The sequence below is a fragment of the Palaemon carinicauda genome, chromosome 22 (assembly GCF_036898095.1).
Source record: "Palaemon carinicauda isolate YSFRI2023 chromosome 22, ASM3689809v2, whole genome shotgun sequence".
NCBI classification, from domain to species: Eukaryota; Metazoa; Arthropoda; class Malacostraca; order Decapoda; family Palaemonidae; genus Palaemon; species Palaemon carinicauda.
Window position 1 is genome coordinate 5,129,366 of NC_090746.1, and position 19,831 is coordinate 5,149,196.

Sequence of the window (19,831 nt, forward strand, 5' to 3'; positions counted from 1 at the left end):
ATAAGTGCACCTACTCTTCTCTTTTATCATACTGCTATATCTCACATATAGCCTTTTTTTCCATCACTAAACCTTTTATCTCTTCATATGACCACGGTATTTTCAATTCCTTTTCTTACCCTCAAATACAAAAAATATATATTATGTTCCATCCATCTGTTTCTTTAACCTTAGCTTGAAGTTCATCCGTTTTCTTTTATGGATTTTTGTAGTTTCTTCTTACGCAGCTCACATATCTTGATTATATTTAGAGCCATATGTTTACACTCTACTCTCCAACTAATATCTATCCAAACTTGCCCAGATACTGTAGTCCACAGAGCCATCACTCCTCTTCTCATCATCAAATTATTCATTTTCTTTTTTATCTACTGTGTTTTTACTAACTCATATTTTTGAAAACTTTTCCTCACTACTCTCACTTTTTTTACCTAATTAGATTATTTTTTGAAGACAATGTATTTACTACATTCAAACTTCTAGACAAAAACATTTTATAAAGGCTCTACCTTCTCCATGAGTTCTTAACTTACCAATAACTATTATAAACTTCTTGCTAAAACATTTTATAAAGGCTCTACCTTCTCATTTTCTCCATGAGTTCTTAACTTACCAATAACTATTATAAACTTCTTGCTAAAACATTTTATAAAGGCTCTACCTTCTCATTTTCTCCATGAGTTCTTAACTTACCAACAACCATAGATCGCTCTACAGTATCACTTACTTTTGTATTCAAACCTTTCAAAACTAGTATGCCACAGATTGAGACTCAAAATGATTTTTGTTTTGACTTATTTTTCCATTCCTAAATTATAGTATATCCACTCTCTCTTACAAGTTTTATTTCTTTAAACTACAGTAGCACTTTATGTTTATAGATTAAATGTGTACCAAGATTGATCATGAAAATTCAGTGGTCTAAGTAACTTATTTTTCAAAGTTGAATGTTTCATATCAGGTTACAAATGGTGATATCATCATTTGCTGCCATAAAATATGATTATGAAAAATCAGTAATTAATTTTTCATTTAAAATTCAGGTTGTCAGCATTATGGAACTTGTTAGACACATATCGTGGGCTGTCTGTGCTGTTGACCATTCTACTGAACCATCCAAATTCAAAGAATTGTGGCTTACACTTGCAACTCTTCCATGGATGGCCTCAGAAGTCAATATGCTTGATCTAAAAGCTGTACCTGGGAAGAAGATTGCCATGTGGGCAAACAAAATAAAGTGGAACAATGGTAAGTAATAAATCAGTACTTTTTATTTAAATATTTTGTCAAAGTGCAAAAATTTCAAATAACTTCATACACAGCCTAGCCTTGATTTGTAAAAATATCTCAGTCATGATAAAAACTCTGGGTCCTAAGAAGGATGGTGATAAAAGCAAAATAAAAAAGAAAATGTTAAAAACCATGAATGAAACCAAGTGATGGTATTCTGTAATCACAAAAATATTAGTCTAATATCCGAGCAATTGTATTTGTGAGGCTACCAGTTACATAAAAGCAAAAGAGTTGGATGCTAGTACATTGAAAAATCTGGCTTAAATAAATGTTGATAGTAGTGATGTATTTAGTGTTGGGAGGCTCTCGTCCTAGTCACTTTCCTAACCATTACTCCTTTACCTCCTTCACTACAATGATTATACTGAACATCAAAACATGTCAGGTATTATTTTGTATGAATTGAAAATAATTTATTTATCCTACTAATGAGTACAGCACATGGTTGTATATCACACCTAAGGATATTTCATTAAAAAAGCTTGTTCCCTTCTTGATTTTAACCCCTCCTCTCTTCAGCCAATTAATGAAGACTTCAGTATTTCAGCCTTTATTCCTTATTGTGTAAAGGTTATTTTAGTGTGTTTTTATGTTTCCATGCATAATCACGCCTCTCTCTTTAGCGAATGCCGATGTTTCTTACGTAAGGCATTATTTTAACCCAATGATATCCCCAGCTTAGAGAAGTAGTTATCCTCAAATATCACCCCACCATCAACTGAGACACCAATGATTCTAGTCTTTATGTAAGATTATATAAGGGCTATTTTAGTATATTTCTATGTTGATTTGCGTGATCAAATCACACTGGAAGTATTCTCTAAAGTGAGGGGTATCTCTGTCGCTCTTCCCTCTCCCCTCGGCTCTTCCCCTCTGCCTCCCACCAAAGATGTCACTCAAGACACGAGCGATGCAAGGTGTTAGAGACATGTTGTTTAGGCGAATTCCATCACAAACTTGTATGTAAAATTACCAAATTATTTTCATACTATAAATAATTTTCTGAAAATGTGTCAATCCATTTAAATTTTCTCCTTATTTTGTTATGAATTTAATTCCTACATCATTTACAAGCATTTCACAGATCTTAATGAATGTCGTCAATATCAGTAACACTGATTACATTTGTAACCCTGAAAGCAGTAAACACAAGGACAGACATCAAGATTTATTTTTTTCTTATTTTCTCAACTATCATCTCTACAAAGTAATAGTTTTAGGTCTTAGATATATATATATATATATATATATTTCATAATATCAGTATTGTCCATTGTTTTTGTGAGTAGCCTAGAAGTTAACCTAGTGTAATTATTTCCATTTATTGGCCTTCTGAGTTTCCATAAAAGAAATTAGTGACATTAAATTCATAATAAGCTCATGGCTATCAAAACTAGATTCGATAGTCTATAGGAAAGTCGAAGGCCTGAGTGGCATTATCATCATCTTTCTATCTTCTGTATAATCACTATCCTAGTCTTTTCCAGATATTCCCTGAATTAAGAATAAGTTTTCTTTTATGCTTTGTACTGATCAACAATCTTGAAGCATATTTTCCAAAGAGGAACATAAGCCTACTCTCTTCTCACAAGTTCTCTAAATTAATATATTGTCCCCGGTACGAGACAGAGATTGCGGATCATGATTACCCAAAAACAATTGCAATGCACAACAACACACTAATAGCTAACAAATCCCGGGGAAACATCTTTAAACCACTAAAATAAGTACAAAACAAACAAAAAATCTGACAATCTGGTGCACAAAGCAAATGTCTTGCAATCCTGAAGTTGATATTGAGACTAAAGAAGCAACACAACATCATTATCATTATTATTATTACTTGCTAAGCTACAACCCTAGTTGGAAAAGCACGATACTATAAACCTAAGGGCTCCAATAGGGAAAATAGTGTAGGGAGGAAAGGAAACAAGGTAAAACAAAATAGTAACAACATTAAAATAAATATTTCCTATATAAACTATAAAAACTTTAACAAAAAAAAAAGAGGAAGAGAAATAGGATAGAATAGTGTGCCTAAGTGTACTCTCAAGCAAGAGAACTCTAACCCAAGACAGTGGAAGATCATGGTACAGAGGCTATGGCACTACCCAAGACTAGAGAACAATGCTTTGATTTTGGAGTGTCCTTCTAGAATAACTGCTTACTATAGCTAAAGTTTCTTCTACCCTTACCAAGAGGAAAGTAACCACTGAACAGTTTCAGTGCAGTAGTTAACCCCTTGGGTGAAGAAGAACTGTATGGCTATCTCAGTGTTGTCAGGTGTATGAGGACAGTTGAGAATATGTAAAGAATAGCCCAGACTATTTGGTGTATCTGTAGACAAAAGGAAAATGAGCCGTAACTAGAGAGAAGGATCCAATGTAGTAGTCTGGCTAGTCAAAGGACACCATAACTCTCTAGCGGTAGTATATCAACAGGTGGCTGGTTCCCTGGTCAACCTACTACTTATGTATGTTATTGTTGTTAGATGTTGGTTAAGGCCATGCATTAGTATATTGGAAGGAAAGAAAACGAGAAATTTCTTAACTTTATTGGGTAACATCCATATTCCAAACTTTTGGAGACAAAAGCAATATGAAAAACAGGTGATTATAGAAATAAAAAAAAAATTGCTATTAAAATTAGTCTATTTCCTTTTTTCCAGATTTAAAAGTGAAGTCACTATGCATTGCTGTATTAGCTGTGTTGGATGATAAAGTTGCCCCAAGATGGCGATGTCATGTTGTACGTGCAATTATCAGTGAGAATGAGCATGATGTAATGCTTGAGATGGCTAATTGGTTTCCAGTGGTAAGTTTATATTAAGCTTATTGATACTCTATTGTTTATTAGTATGTGCCCTTCATTTAATTTGTTAATATGTAACAGTTACGTAATGATGAGTAGTTTTCGTGAGGAATAAAAATGCCCTGAATATGTTTACTATTATGATTTAATTTTAGTTTGTAGGAGTATTGCTTGGATTAGGTATGTGTACAATACAGTATTTACTTTACCAAACTCAAAAGGATATAAAATATTTGTTAATGATAATAATGATAATTATTATGATACTCTACAATAATTTTCTGAAAAACAGACCCTGAGTTAATTATCACTGTAGATGTGCAGCATTAAACAAATCAGGATATTTACAAAGAAAGAGCGTTATACTGATACATAACTGTGTCTGTTGATGGATTCAGTACTTATTCTCGATTGAATGCTATGTGAAGTTTATGGGTAAACTCAAGTATGATATACTGTTTTGATGGACAGTATTACCATTTGTTAAAAATCAATTGTTCAATAAATATCCTGTTATAAGTGTTAAGTTAACCCTTTAAGGGCACTCAAACCACATGCCCTTGACAAGATAGGTCTTTACAATATTGGTTATCATATAGTTAAATATATTTCCATTCCATAAATATATAATGTTACATATTCTGTTAAACTTTTATATATAAAAGGAAGAGAAATAACTGGTAATTACTGGACATAAAATACATCCAATGAAGCTGAAAAGAGTAGAAAAATCAAACAAGAAATACATCCAGTGGCACTCAGATGCTTAAAGGAGAGTAAATAAATTTATCAGGTATAATATAATAGAGGGAACAAATGTTCAAGAGTCTGATTGATAAAAAAAAAAAAATGCAGATAAGGAACAACAACAAGGTAACCATCAACCAATTAACTGATTATGAAGTTTTTTGTGATAAAGAAAATGATGGAAATAAATTACGGTACAAATATCGGTTTGAACATTGTAGAGCATAATTATTTATTCATACTAAGATCAACACATAGTATTGCAAATGAGCATTTGAAAAGAATGCCTTTTAGATATATTTTGAATATAAGACTGCTTATCCAGAGGGATTTAATGAAACTAAGTCTCCTGGATAAGAGCTGTCACACATGATAATGTATGTGTGAGATAGATATAAAAGTTAAAATTATTTAAATTCTTATAAATGTATAATATAGAAATAACTAGAAGTTTGTAATTCATTTATAAGTTGGCTCATAATTGTTAACAAACAAGCTTAACTGATTGTGAGCAATGAAGATTAATGAATTGGTGGATGAGCTTCTTGCTTAAGTTGAGTATATCTGAGTTTGAGAGCTTTCAAGTTAAGAACCCACTTTTGTAACACATCTCATTCTTATGTAGGGGCCTTACTGTAGCGTTTACAATGTTTCTATTACTGCCCTAAGAAATGAAACATATATATATATATATATATATATATATATATATATATATATATATATATATATATATATAATATATATATATATATATATATATATATATATATATATATATATATATATGTATAAATATGTATGTTTGTATGTATGTATGTTTGATGATATTAGTTATATTAATTGACTCAATAGAATAGAAAGTTATAAGTGCATATGTTAGATGACTACAATATTTATTTGGAAACTATCAAATTATATTATACCAATGTAAATACAGTATTTGGTTTTAAAATAGAGCCATGTTAAAGATTTTGCTAATGTGAAAAATAATCTGTTGCAAGATTTGGCAATCAGTCTGTTAGAAATTTAGAATATAATTAAAAAAAAAAATCAAGATTATATCATAAATATTGCTATTTTCCAGATGGTTCATCAGCTTTCACGAGCAGGCGGACAACAGCTGGTGGGAGAGGTTATTGGTGCGATACTTCATTCTCCAGAACCTCAAGTTGTTGAAGCAGGAGCAACTTCTTTGAAGCATCTTCTCTGTGCATTGCTTAATCTGACATCTTTTAAAGTATCAAAGTAAGTTATCTAGTAACAATAAGAATAATAGAGTAGTTCTTTACTTTTCTGACACAAATAATGTATGTCTTTAAGTTAGCTTTACAATGAGATAGGAACTACTGTTATACAGTACTATTCTCTTTCCAAGAGTTAGGTTGAAGACTTTCTATTAGATGATACTTCACTTTCAACCAACTGCATGCAAAAAGAATGCATAATTTTGGTGAGGGGCTTTTGAACCACTTATAATTATAGGGGGTTTTGTGTCTAAATGTGCTTACTATTTGAAATAACCTGTATTGGTTTAGAGTTTTACTTTTATTGTTCAGTATTCATTTTGAGTTATGTGTACAGATGGTAATGAAGAAGGGAAAGTCTGTGGTATAAGCTTTCAGACACTGCAAAAAGCACATAGTAATTTGTACTTACTTTGATTTTCCATTAATTTGTGTTATGATATATTAATCTGCTATGTATTTTTTGCTAAAAATTCTCTCATATCTATTATTTGCCTGTTTTGTTTTAATTTAAAGTAAGGCTCTATTTTAATTATTTTTATCTTGAGGGTACTATTTCCATATACTGTTTATATTTTGCATGTAGGTTAAATTTACACCAGAAAATTATGTGCTTAACCTTTCATATGCTTAACAATTAAATGTATTGTTATGTATTTTAACAAAATACTTTCCTATCTTATTAAGATATGATTGGTATCTTATGTTAATATTGTGTAATTATGGATGATGTCTTATGGTGATGACTTTTAGATTAACCCATAGAATTGGCGTGAATTCATTGAAACTATGCATCCTGTGGGTGATAGAGGATTAATTAAGTAAATACAATTATCGAATGAGGAAAGATGAGAATGGTTCAAAATGAACATAAAACAACCTTGCATAGAACAGTTGGGGATGGTGGAGAAGGATTGGAGTGGGTTAGTAATAGGAAATTAGCTGACCCAGAATATGCTGATGATGCTGTCCTTATTAGCAGAACATCACAGGATTTGCAGTGCTTGCTTACCAAAATGCATGAAATATCACACGAGGGTTGAGTCAAGATAAATAGAAGAAAGACAGATAATGTGAGTGGAATATGCAATGGAAGATTATATATCTTTGGAAGGAGAGAGGATTAATGAGATAGAATATTTTAATATCTAAGCTAGGATCTCTAATACAGGGTCTTTATGATTAGAGATTAATGAAAGATTAAAAAAAAAATGATACAATAGCTAGATTAAGTAAAATTTGGAAATTAAATCACCTGAAATTACATATGAAAATCAGGCTATATATCAGTTTAGTGAGATCGGTATTACTCTGTGGACATGAGTATTGGTATGACAATGAAACAATATCCAACAGATTTTGGAGATCTGAAAACAAAGCCCTGAGAATAATATTGGGAGTTGAATGGTTTATATATTTTAGAGTAAAATACTATACAGTATTGTTCAGAATGAAAATACAAGTACAGTATACCGTAAATGGCGACATTTTTATTTCTCGTGTAGAATTGTAAGACTGTTTATGGTTTTATTATTATTACTGTACTTTACATTGCAGTGCTTTAGAGTATTATTTGCATATGCATGAATTACAATTACAGTATTTTATGGTATATTTACAATAACTTGAAAAAGATGATCAATATCCCTAAAGTTTTGGGTTTACTATTATTTGCGGATTTCCACATCTGTAGGTGCAACTTTAGTGCTATACTCACGGCAAAGGAGGGCCAGCTGTTGGTATATTATAGGAATTTTTTTTTTGTTATATGATTTTAAGAATATATACTTGAAGAATACAGTACCAAAAGAGTATTATATTAAAGTTTGGTTTCATGAATTAGTTTTTATTACCTTAATCTCTAATTTTTTAGTTTTCCTCGATTTTTTAGTTGTAAAAAAGTTTCCCTGGATCTTAGAAGTTTATGAAATATATTTTTCTATTATCACAGGCTTACAGAAACCGGAATTTGCTCCAACATTCTTTGCTGTAAAGTTTGTGACTCGCAGAACTCGACCGTTGCTGATCAGCAGAAAGTAGATCCAACATTAGTAGCAAGATTTTTATGCTTATTAGATCGCTCAGAAGTCGGTATAGTCATGGCAGTTGTTGAGTCCTTACCAGCTGTAGTGTCCCATGTGACTCTCTCAACTCAGATGATAAATCGTTACCTGTCCCTGCTTCTTCATAAAGATAAAAGGATTGTAACAGCAATTGCAAAGCATCTTTCAAGCTTAGTTTTCCTTCCCAAGGGTAAAGCTGTACCTCAGGTGAGTAGAAGACGAATTTAGTTTAATTTTGGTGAACTGTTTTTCATCTCGATTGAATTTTTAGACATTGAATTTGTGTTTGATTTAATTATATGTTGAATTTTCTTAGTTATTCTGGTCCATGTCAAGTGGTTGCTTGTCTTCAATCTTATAGGTCTCAGTATTTTATGCTTGCTTTACACTACATCTCTTAGCTACTCTCTAATTTGTAATTTGATCATCTTAAAAAATTCCAGTTTTCAATATTTAACTTAGCCGGTGATTATAATAGCTGCAACTCTGTTGCCCGACAGACAACTCTAAGGTAAAAACTCGCCAGCGATCGCTACACAGGTTGCGGGTGTGCCCAACAGCGCCATCTGTCGTCCAGATACCCAGTACTCAATGTAAACAAAGACTCAATTTTCTCTCTGTCGTGCTATCGACAAGACGTACTTACTCGCTGTTGCTAAACTGGAGTTTTTTCACAACTAATTGGTGAAGTACTTTATTCTAGTTTTGAGCTTTCGCTGTGCAAGGTTTCTCTTCACAAATCCTTGAACTCTTTTTGATAACGGATTCTTTGTTGATGACTTTTTGATAGATATTTGAATTCCCCTTTGACCAATTCAAAATGGCTGACCCTTCACGAGTCCCAAAATTTAGGAAGTGCAATGCTAGGGACTGTTCAAGGCGTCTTCCGAAGGCCTCTATCGACCCTCACACTGTTTGTTCCAATTGTCGGGATAAAACCTGTCAATTGGAAGATCGGTGTGAGGAGTGCGTTGGGCTTTCGGAATTCGATTTTATCGAATTCCAAAAGTATACACGTAGGCTAGAGAGAGATAGAGTTAGGAGAAGTTCCTCTCGTTCTATTGATATTTCCTCTCCTCATGCCCCACAACCTATTCCTTCCCCTGTAGTGGTTGCTCCTAATCCCCCTCCTGGCACTCAGGAACCTTCGATGGCTGATATGATGCGTGCCATCCAAGCTCTGGGTGAGAGAGTTGAGTCCCTGGCTAGTGACCGTAATCAGCTCATGGCGGATGTGAAGGAGCTGAAGTGCAAAAGTGCAGTGGGAAGTGATAAAGTGCCGAGTGTTAGTGTTGTGGATAGTGTTGCGCTTGAGGGTTCGTCTGTTCGTGCCTGTCGTCCTCCTAGTCCGGGACCTCTTGCAAGCTCCCAAGTCCAGGGGAGAAGCAATGTCGTACGACAAATGGGTTCGAGAGGCTTTAATCAGCGAACAGACGTTCCCTCCGTGGTATCGGGCGTATCTACCCAAGATCGCCCCTGCCTAACTAAGACGAGAGAGCCCATTTATACCTCGTCTTCGGAAGGTGTTTCTCACAAGAAACCCTGGACCAAGGTCTCACGACCGTTAAAGCGCAAGTCGGTCCCTTCCGCACAAGTCCAACGGCCCAGTTGTAGCCACTGGGTCAGTTCGGACTCGCTGCCGTCATCCGATGACTGCTCACCGCCTAAGAGAGGCAAAGCGGTACCGCTTCAGACAGTTACACCGTCTGTCGCCGCACCTGCTCCTGTAGACCCTAAGTGGTCTCTACTGCAAGACATGCAGTCTAAACTAACGTCTCTTATGCAGGACTTTCGTGCGGAAAAGGTTGCTGCCGCACCAGCTAGTGCAGCTCCTTGCCTACAACCGCCCACACGATCGGTTGTGCGTCCGGTGGACGCTGAGGTAACCTTCTCACGCACACCAGTTGAGAGAGTTCCGCCACCCATGCGTTCCAGTGTGATCTGCCAGCCGCATGTTGACGTTCAGCGACGCACGGAGGTCTCCGTTGACGTTCGTGAGGTTCAACAACCGTCAGAGTTGTTTTGTTTTGACGCGGTGTGTCAACCTCTGCAACCCAGTGTGGTTGCCACTGCTCACCCACATCAGTCCAGACAGTCTGGGGTAGACGCTGTGCGTCCCCGCGCTGCTATGGTTGTTGCCAGCTCACAGACTGGGCAACAGTTCCATGACGTTGCGTCCGGCTCAGTCACGCATGCACCCGTGCGACCGGACTCAGCTAACCAGCCGTTACCCACTCCGTTGCCGTTCCCTCATCAGTTATCGGATGAGGGACTTTCTGATGATGATGTTGCTGCACACGTAGATGAACCGCATTCAGAACTGGACGAGCCTAAGTCTACGCAACCCTCTTTGGACTTTAGGAAAGTTTTGGCCATTTTCAAAGAGATGTTTCCGGACCAGTTTGTTTCTGTGGCTCCGCGTTCTCCTCCGTCAGAGTTTGTGTTAGGCATGCCGTCATCCACTCCTGCCTTTACTAGACTCGTCCTCGCACGCTCGTCCAAGAGAGCTTTGCGGGTGATAGGAGAATGGCTGCAGTCCAAGAAGAGTTTAGGGAAGACAGCTTTTACGTTTCCCCCTGCTAGACTCTCTTCTAGATCGAGCGTCTGGTATGCCACGGGAGAAGTTCTCGGCTTGGGAGTTCCTGCCTCTGCCCAGGGCGACTTCTCAAGTCTTGTAGACTCTCCCCGCCGCCTTTCCATGAGACGCTCAAAGATATGTTGGTCATCTTCGGACCTGGACCACCTTTTGAAAGGTATCTTTAGAGCCTTCGAAGTTTTTAACTTCTTCGACTGGTGTCTAGGAGCTCTAAGCAGAAAGATCTCTCCGACAGAGAAGGAGACTTCCTTGCTCATTATGTCCTGCATGGACAAGGCCGTACGTGATGGGTCTAATGAGCTTGCTGCATCATTTGTGTCCGGAGTCCTTAAGAAGCGTGAAAACCTATGCTCATTCCTTTCAGCTGGAGTTACACCATGCCAGAGATCCGAACTTCTGTTTGCTCCTCTTTCCAAGTGCCTTTTTCCAGAAGACCTGATTAAGGAAATTGCCGCTTCTTTGATACAGAAGGACACTCACGATCTTGTTGCGTCCTCCGCTCGCAAAGCCACCCCTTTGCCTACCTTGTCAGCTAGACCAAGGATGGACACTCCAGCGTCCCGTTTTATTCCGCCCTTTCGTGGCAGAGCCTCCAGCAGAGGAGGTGCTCGTGCCGAAGGGAAACGAGGAAAGAAGAAAGGAACCAAGTCCTTTAAGGGCAGAGTCTGACTGCCAGCTTCTTCAGACAGCAGTGGGAGCCAGACTCAAGAACTTCTGGCAGACCTGGGAAAAGAGAGGCGCAGATGCACAATCTGTGAAGTTGCTCAGAGAGGGGTACAAGATCCCGTTTGTACGGAAACCCCCTCTAGCAATGTCTCCCATCGATCTCTCTCCCAGGTACAGAGAGGAAGACAAGAGACGGGCCTTGAAACAGGAAGTGTCTCTTTTACTAGAGAAGGGAGCGGTGGTCAAAGTCTCGGACCATCAAACCCCGGGATTCTACAACCGACTCTTCTTGGTGTCAAAGAAGACAGGAGGGTGGAGGCCGGTGCTAGACGTCAGTGCTCTGAATGTCTTTGTCACAAAGCAGACGTTCTCCATGGAGACCACAAAGTCGGTTCTAGCAGCGGTCAGAAGGGAAGACTGGATGGTCTCTTTAGACCTAAGGGACGCCTACTTCCACGTCCCCATCCACCCGGACTCCCAACCTTTTCTGAGATTCGTTTTCGAAAAGGTTGTCTACCAGTTTCAAGCCCTGTGCTTTGGCCTAAGCACAGCTCCTCTTGTGTTTACGAGGCTGATGAGGAATGTAGCCAAATTCCTTCATTTAGCGGACATCCGAGCCTCCCTCTATTTGGACGACTGGCTTCTCAGAGCTTCTTCCAGTCGTCGCTGTCTGAAGGATCTAAAGTGGACTCTAGATCTGACCAAGGAATTGGGTCTCCTTGTCAATATGGAAAAGTCACAAGTGGTCCCATCCCAAACTATTGTGTATTTAGGGATGGAGATTCACAGTCTAGCTTTTCGGGCTTTTCCGTCGGCCCCCAGAACAAGCCAAGCCCAGTTATGCATCCAGAACATGCTGAAGAAGGAACGATGTACAGTCAGGAAGTGGATGAGTCTGATAGGGACGCTATCATCCCTGGAACAGTTTGTGTCATTAGGAAGACTACACCTCCGTCCTCTTCAATATCACCTAGCATTTCACTGGAAAAAGGACAAGACGCTAGAAGCGGTCTCGATCCCCATTTCCGAGAAGATGAAGTCTTGCCTGACTTGGTGGAAGGACAGTATCAGCCTCAGAGAGGGTCTGCCCCTGGCTGTTCAGACTCCCAACCACGTTCTCTTCTCGGACGCATCGGACGTAGGCTGGGGCGCGACATTAGACGGTCGGGAATGTTCGGGATTATGGAACTCGAGTCAAAGGACAATGCATATCAACTGCAAGGAGCTACTGGCAGTACATCTGGCCTTGAAAAGCTTCAGGTCTCTCCTTCAAGGCAAAGTGGTGGAGGTGAACTCGGACAACACCACTGCTTTGGCGTACATCTCCAAGCAAGGAGGGACCCACTCACTGACGTTGTACGAGATCGCAAGGGACCTGCTCATCTGGTCAAAAGGTCAAAACATTTCGCTAGTAACGAGGTTCATCCAAGGCAACTTGAATGTCATGGCAGATTGTCTCAGTCGGAAGGGACAAGTAATTCCAACAGAATGGACCCTCCACAAGGATGTATGCAAGAGACTTTGGGCCACTTGGGGCCAACCAACCATAGATCTCTTTGCAACCTCGATGACCAAGAGGCTCCCAATATATTGCTCACCAATCCCGGACCCAGCAGCAGTTCATATAGATGCCTTTCTCCTAGATTGGTCACATCTAGATCTATACGCATTCCCACCGTTCAAGATTGTCAACAAGGTACTGCAGAAGTTCGCCTCTCACGAAGGGACAAGGTTGACGCTAGTTGCTCCCCTCTGGCCCGCGAGAGAATGGTTCACCGAGGTACTTCGATGGCTAGTAGACGTTCCCAGAAGTCTTCCTCTAAGGGTGGACCTTCTACGTCAGCCACACGTAAAGAAGGTACACCAAAGCCTCCACGCTCTTCGTCTGACTGCCTTCAGACTATCGAAAGACTCTCGAGAGCTAGAGGCTTTTCGAAGGAGGCAGCCAGTGCGATTGCAAGAGCAAGGAGAACATCCACCCTTAGAGTCTACCAATCGAAGTGGGAAGTCTTCCGAAACTGGTGCAAGTCAGTATCTATATCCTCGACCAGTACCTCTGTAACTCAAATAGCTGACTTCCTCTTATACCTGAGGAAAGAACGATCACTTTCAGCTCCCACTATCAAGGGTTACAGAAGCATGTTGGCATCAGTCTTCCGTCACAGAGGCTTAGATCTTTCCAACAATAAAGATCTACAGGACCTCCTTAAGTCTTTTGAGACCACGAAGGAGCGTCGTTTGGTTACACCTGGTTGGAATTTAGACGTGGTACTAAGATTCCTTATGTCAGACAGGTTCGAGCCGCTACAATCAGCCTCCCTGAAAGATCTCACCTTAAAGACTCTTTTCCTGGTATGCTTAGCCACAGCTAAAAGAGTCAGTGAGATTCATGCCTTCAGCAAGAACATCGGATTTTCGTCAGAAAAGGCTACATGTTCACTACAACTTGGTTTTCTAGCCAAAAACGAGCTACCTTCTCGACCTTGGCCGAAATCGTTCGATATTCCCAGCTTATCGAATATGGTAGGCAATGAACTAGAAAGAGTCTTATGCCCTGTGAGAGCTCTTAAGTTCTATTTAAAACGAACTAAACCTTTACGAGGCCTTTCTGAAGCTTTATGGTGTTCTGTTAAGAAACCATCTTTGCCTATGTCAAAGAATGCTTTATCCTATTTTGTCAGACTGTTAATACGAGAAGCTCATTCCCATCTGAGTGAGGAAGACCAAGCATTGCTGAAGGTAAGGACACACGAAGTTAGAGCTGTCGCAACTTCCGTGGCCTTTAAACAAAATAGATCTCTGCGAAGTATAATGGACGCAACCTATTGGAGAAGCAAGTCAGTGTTCGCGTCTTTTTATCTTAAGGATGTCCAGTCTCTTTACGAGGACTGCTACACACTGGGACCATTCGTAGCAGCGAGTGCAGTAGTGGGTGAGGGCTCAACCACTACAATTCCCTAATTCCATAACCTTTTAATCTTTCTCTTGAAATGTTTTTATTGTTGTTTTTTGGGTTGTCCGGAAGGCTAAGAAGCCTTTCGCATCCTGGTTGATTTGGCGGGTGGTCAAAGTCATTTCTTGAGAGCGCCTAGATTAGGGGTTTTGATGAGGTCCTGTTGTATGGGTTGCAACCCTTGATACTTCAGATCCTAGGGGTCGATCAGCATCCTAAGAGGATCGCGAGGCTCCGTAAGGAAGACGTACTTAAAAAGGCAGAGTAATTGTTCAAGTCGACTTCCTTACCAGGTACCTATTTATTTTGTTTTTGTTATTTTGATAACTTCTAAAATGAAATAAAAACTCTTAGCTCATAATAATGTAAACATATATTGCTGGTCTCTACCCACCCCCCTGGGTGTGAATCAGCTATTATAATCACCGGCTAAGTTAAATATTGAAAAACGTTATTTTGATAATAAAATAAATTTTTGAATATACTTACCCGGTGATTATAAATTAAAGGACCCTCCCTTCCTCCCCAATAGAGACGCAGTGGAACGAGGAGAAAATTGAGTCTTTGTTTACATTGAGTACTGGGTATCTGGACGACAGATGGCGCTGTTGGGCACACCCGCAACCTGTGTAGCGATCGCTGGCGAGTTTTTACCTTAGAGTTGTCTGTCGGGCAACAGAGTTGCAGCTATTATAATCACCGGGTAAGTATATTCAAAAATTTATTTTATTATCAAAATAACATTTTTAGCAGAAATAGAGACCATGCCTCTGCTTTATGCTGAAACGGTAATTGTTTTTGAAGTAATTTTTTTCTGTATTATTTGAAGGTTCTAATTTTTTTATCCGAAGTCCAGTAATTTGTTGCCATCTAATCCACTTTGCTGCTCATCCTATTTTCCCTCATTGTTAAGTTAAAGTTGTTTGGTTTCATCCAGTTTCATCAGAATAGATGCTCACCAGAACGTCAGCTGGGCAAGCCCAACCCCCACTGTGGTGCCCAACCTCAGCAGTGGCCTCCACAGTAAACAGCTTAAACTCATGGTCCTTTTCGGGGATCAATCTGCTGCCATGCGAATGCTAGGCAAACTCGTTACCACTGTTCTAGGCAGGGAATCCTTGCATTATATTTTATAGATTACAGTAGATAGCAAGAAATGTTATACCCATCTTATTTTTTCCCCACCACTTCATGATTAGGATTTATATGTATAAGGAAATCCTGAATAACTGTGATAACCTTATGCTGAATTTGTTAATCAATGTTATACCTACATCAGAAATAAAGTTACGTCTCAGCTGGTAGGTCTACCTATAGTCCTCTTGCAGAATGGCTGAAGTAAGTCACCATGTCCCAGAGATCTTTATTGTTCTCTATATCAAGGCTTGAATCTAAATTTAAAAGAAAAAACCGGTACTTGAAAAGAGTCCCCCTCAAGATAAAAAAAGAAAATAATGAAAAATATCTAAAGAGGTTTCTTTGAAATTTATAATAAATGAAGATTTGGTGGCTGATGTAACAAATCAATTTTTTGCAAATCAAATTGTTGCAGTAACAGAAACAACGCCTCAACTTTCATCCTCTAAATCTTAATCTGACATTTATAAATCCAGCTACCAAACATAGTAAAGGTCGAGGCTGTAAGAACTTATATGATGGTCAAGATCCTGAAAAAAGATATAATTGAAAAAGTATCATTTAAAGAAATAAATCCATCTTCTGTTATAGGAATCACTGGTAAAGCAAGGGTTTTATATAAAACAACAACAGAAAATAGCATAGCCCACTAAACATCATAAGGCTGCAATGATTGCTTCTTTCCTGAATTTTATAAAGTTAAAATCATAAATATACATAAAATTGGTAATCTGATTGATATATTTATCAAGACCATAAATAAGAACCAGTTTGGTAAATTAGAAACCCATAGTGCTGTTTGTATGTGCATTGGTCATCTGATAAAGAAGTGTGCAACAGGCACTCTTCATATTTAAAAATTAATAGAAAAAATTAATTATCAAAATTATAATCAGGAAGCAAAATAGAAACGAAATAAACATCAGGAAATTATATCAAAAGAACTAAAATCTAATAAAAAATTGAACGATATCACAGGTAAACTGGAATTGGCTGCTGCTGCGGCATTCTAATTTTTTTAATGAAATTAAGTCATAGATTTCATTTTTGATATTTCAAATATCTGTATGAAAATTGCATGGAGGCCTATTAGCAATAGTTTTTGAGATAATTCTTATTAAATTCTAGACCTATTGAGTCTGGAATTCTAATTGGGTTACACATTTAAAATTTTTGTTGACCTATTACTTTCCATCACTGGTGTCTGACCTCCATCAGTGTGTGGAAGTCAGCAATATGAACATCAGGAGAGGTTCATATACAAACAGAATTATAATGATAAGTTTTTTTTAATTCTATTCTCACCTGATGTAGCCTACATATACAGTATGCTATCCCGCCTCCCCATAGACTTGTGTTGTCAAGGAATAGGGAATAATTGTGACTTCAACGCTGAAGAATTGGAATAGTAGAGTGTTGTGTCCTAGTGTTCTACTTACCATTAACCACAAGATTGCAACATGTATTTTTTAAAAGGAAAGAAATATGGGTGAATGTTGGATAAAAATTTTGGGAGTAAATGTTGATAAAACGAGCTGGAGAACAAGCAATAGGAACATCAGGTAAGTATAGAAATAAAAACATTAGAATTCTATTTCTCCCGCAAATTTGAATTATGTAATTTTTCAATTTATTTTGAACAGGATATGAGAAGCGGGACTACAAGCAAAGAAGGGGAAGTTGTACTCAACTTCTTAGATGACCTTCTCAAGACAAATGATCTGATGGAGTCCCTGTCAAGTGACACGCTTCTTGCTGTTGTAGAAGCTCTTCATTATCTTTCAAAGTATGAGAAATAGATTTTTATGATTAAAATTTTCGGACTGACATTGATTTTGGCCGCTTAAGAACACACTGCATCCTCTCTTTTAAATTCTGATTTAAGTTAATTTTAGCATATTTATATCTAATTTTGTTGATTTGTAGGCATGTGAAGTATGTGAAGCCTACCCAGGACAAAATTCACATGCCTAAAAATCAACAAATAGTCCTGTTTCATATTATAAAGGTTTTCTTGCTTACTGTTTATAATATTGTTTTATTACAGCATTCCATAGTGAACTTTTGATAGAATATGTGATATTTATGATTTCAGTCGGATTTATGTTTGTAATTTGAGGTAAACTATTTCAGTACAAATTCTTATAAAAAGCTCATTAAACTATTGTAGGGTATTTTATTAAAAAGTGTTTTATAGTCTATTAAATTGTCTTGATAAGCTGGTAAACAAGACAAATTGGTTCAGGATAAAAATCTTTTTAACTTTTTTTGCATTTTGAAAGACTTCAGAAGTCATAATATCTAGGGCATTTGGATTGGCAGATGAAGGCTCTATATGATTGCTGAGTTTATATGATAGATATGTTTGTAAAATCTTCAGGTCTCCTGTGACTGGTTTGGTTGGAAGGATGTTGGTATTGTTACTTCGTTGTCAAGCAAGCACAGATCGATTGGTTACAGCAAAATCTCATCTTACAATTCATGCATTAGCAAATTCGCTTGGATTGAGTCTTATGGATCTGTATATTAGGCATCGTCAGTCATTGGCAAAGGTAAGCATGTGTGAGTTGATTTTTTTGTTTGAGATAAAATTTTGTACAAGGAGGATGATTTTTTTTTTTGTCCTGAAAAGAGGCTTCACATTTAAGTGTCTATTTGCTCCCTCATGAATACAAACCCTCATCATTTTAATGGTGTAAGACCTCAGTGCGCCTTTGTTCCAACCACATGGAAAAAAAAGTGGTGGATACGTCAACAATGTATGGTTGCACCATGCTTCCACCCAGACATCGACAAGGCCATGCTATCCTTATGTTGCCCCTTCGCTTTTGGTCACTGTAGTTATCTGATGTCTGTTTGCTTTGTTCTGAGATTTTGACTTTTTCTGATGAGTGCTAAACCAGTACTTATGTGAATTTGTAATGGTCTTCAAGTTCACCCTTGCAGCACTTTAGTCAGCCATATACTGTAGAGCTTGATCCCCATCCTTTTTATAGGCAGGGGAAAAATATGTGATGTGGATTCCCCTTGCGAGGCTTGCAGATTGGCGGCCATGCTATGGGGAAGATCTGCAAATGTAGAGACTGAATGCTATTTTATAAGCAAATTTCCAAATACTTGTTAAGAAATGTCTCTTTGTCTTTTCAGTTAAGGCATGGTTCAGTATTTATTGTTATATAGTCTTAAATTTTCTCCTTTGTTTAATGTTATGTTACTGAGAATTCAATGAATATTCAAAATGTTATTTAATGAAATTTCGTGGCCTTCCTGTGAATAATTTAATTCACAAAGGTTAAACCCTAGAATGTTAATGGCTGTCTGTATCAAGGAGGGAATCTCTTATTGTAGGCAAGTGTTCAGTTATGATAAAATTTGTCTATTTAAAAAAAAAGGCCTAAAAAGTAAATATTTTTACAAATCTACTGGCCATGGGCCATTTTAAAGATTGATGGTAAAGTGAAGAGTATTTTAAAGTAGAGCTCTATTCTTGGACACTAGGAACTATTTTGTGAAAGTTTCCATATTATCAAAATTATAAAGGACAAGATAATGGCTGATGATCCCCATATATAGTGCAATATTAACTGTTTGAGCACCAACTCCTCAACAAAATATTTGGAATTCAAGTTCCAAGCCCTTATTTGAGATATTTTAGTTAACTCATCCTAGCACAAAAACTATGAAATATAGGATTGCAATTTTCTACCATTGTTATATAATGCCATGTATATTGTAGAATTTCATTACACTAAAAAGAGAAAAAACTTGAGGTAAAATATGTCCAGTGGCACCAAATGGAGTAGAAATATCTGTGCCTAGAATACAATGGCACTCAGAGAGTCAAAGTCACGTTACCTCTTCAGCAGTACCATATAGTAATTTTGTCATACGAGAAAGATTCTTATTGTGATTATAGTGCAATGCTGTATAATTTTTTGGCTTTTTATTAGTGTTTATGGGCATAGAATATTTTGTAAATGTACATTATAAGTAATACATTGGGTATTATCCATGGATCTCATTATTTGGTAAGGGTGCCTCCTACTGTATTTAATAATTTCTTAATGAGCCTGTTTAGTATTAATCAACTAGGATATTTAGAAAATTTCTCCACATTCCATTGTTTTACAGGTGATAGTTGATATCATCAAACCAGGAGAAGTTGGAGTTATGTTGAATTATGTGGCAGAAATTTTTAAGTGGAGTAGTTCTGCTAATGGCTCTAAAAGGTATTTGAATTATTATTATTTTTAATAGGTAAATAAGCATGTAGAGAATGAAATGCATGAGTAATATAAAATATGAATGAAAGATAATC

At 37.4% G+C, this 19,831-nt stretch overlaps 1 protein-coding gene across 1 annotated transcript in view; it reads left to right on the forward strand.

The window, feature by feature from the left end:
• The window catches only part of mei-41 (meiotic 41), a 316,521-nt gene that overhangs the window by 118,383 nt on the left and 178,307 nt on the right, over positions 1–19,831 (forward strand). Inside the window, exons 12-18 of the mRNA XM_068345943.1 lie at positions 1,044–1,248; positions 3,962–4,107; positions 5,939–6,099; positions 8,050–8,368; positions 17,157–17,299; positions 17,894–18,065; positions 19,645–19,742. Of these exons, the coding sequence (XP_068202044.1) occupies positions 1,044–1,248; positions 3,962–4,107; positions 5,939–6,099; positions 8,050–8,368; positions 17,157–17,299; positions 17,894–18,065; positions 19,645–19,742 (1,244 nt within the window). The remainder of the gene's footprint in view (positions 1–1,043; positions 1,249–3,961; positions 4,108–5,938; positions 6,100–8,049; positions 8,369–17,156; positions 17,300–17,893; positions 18,066–19,644; positions 19,743–19,831) is intronic.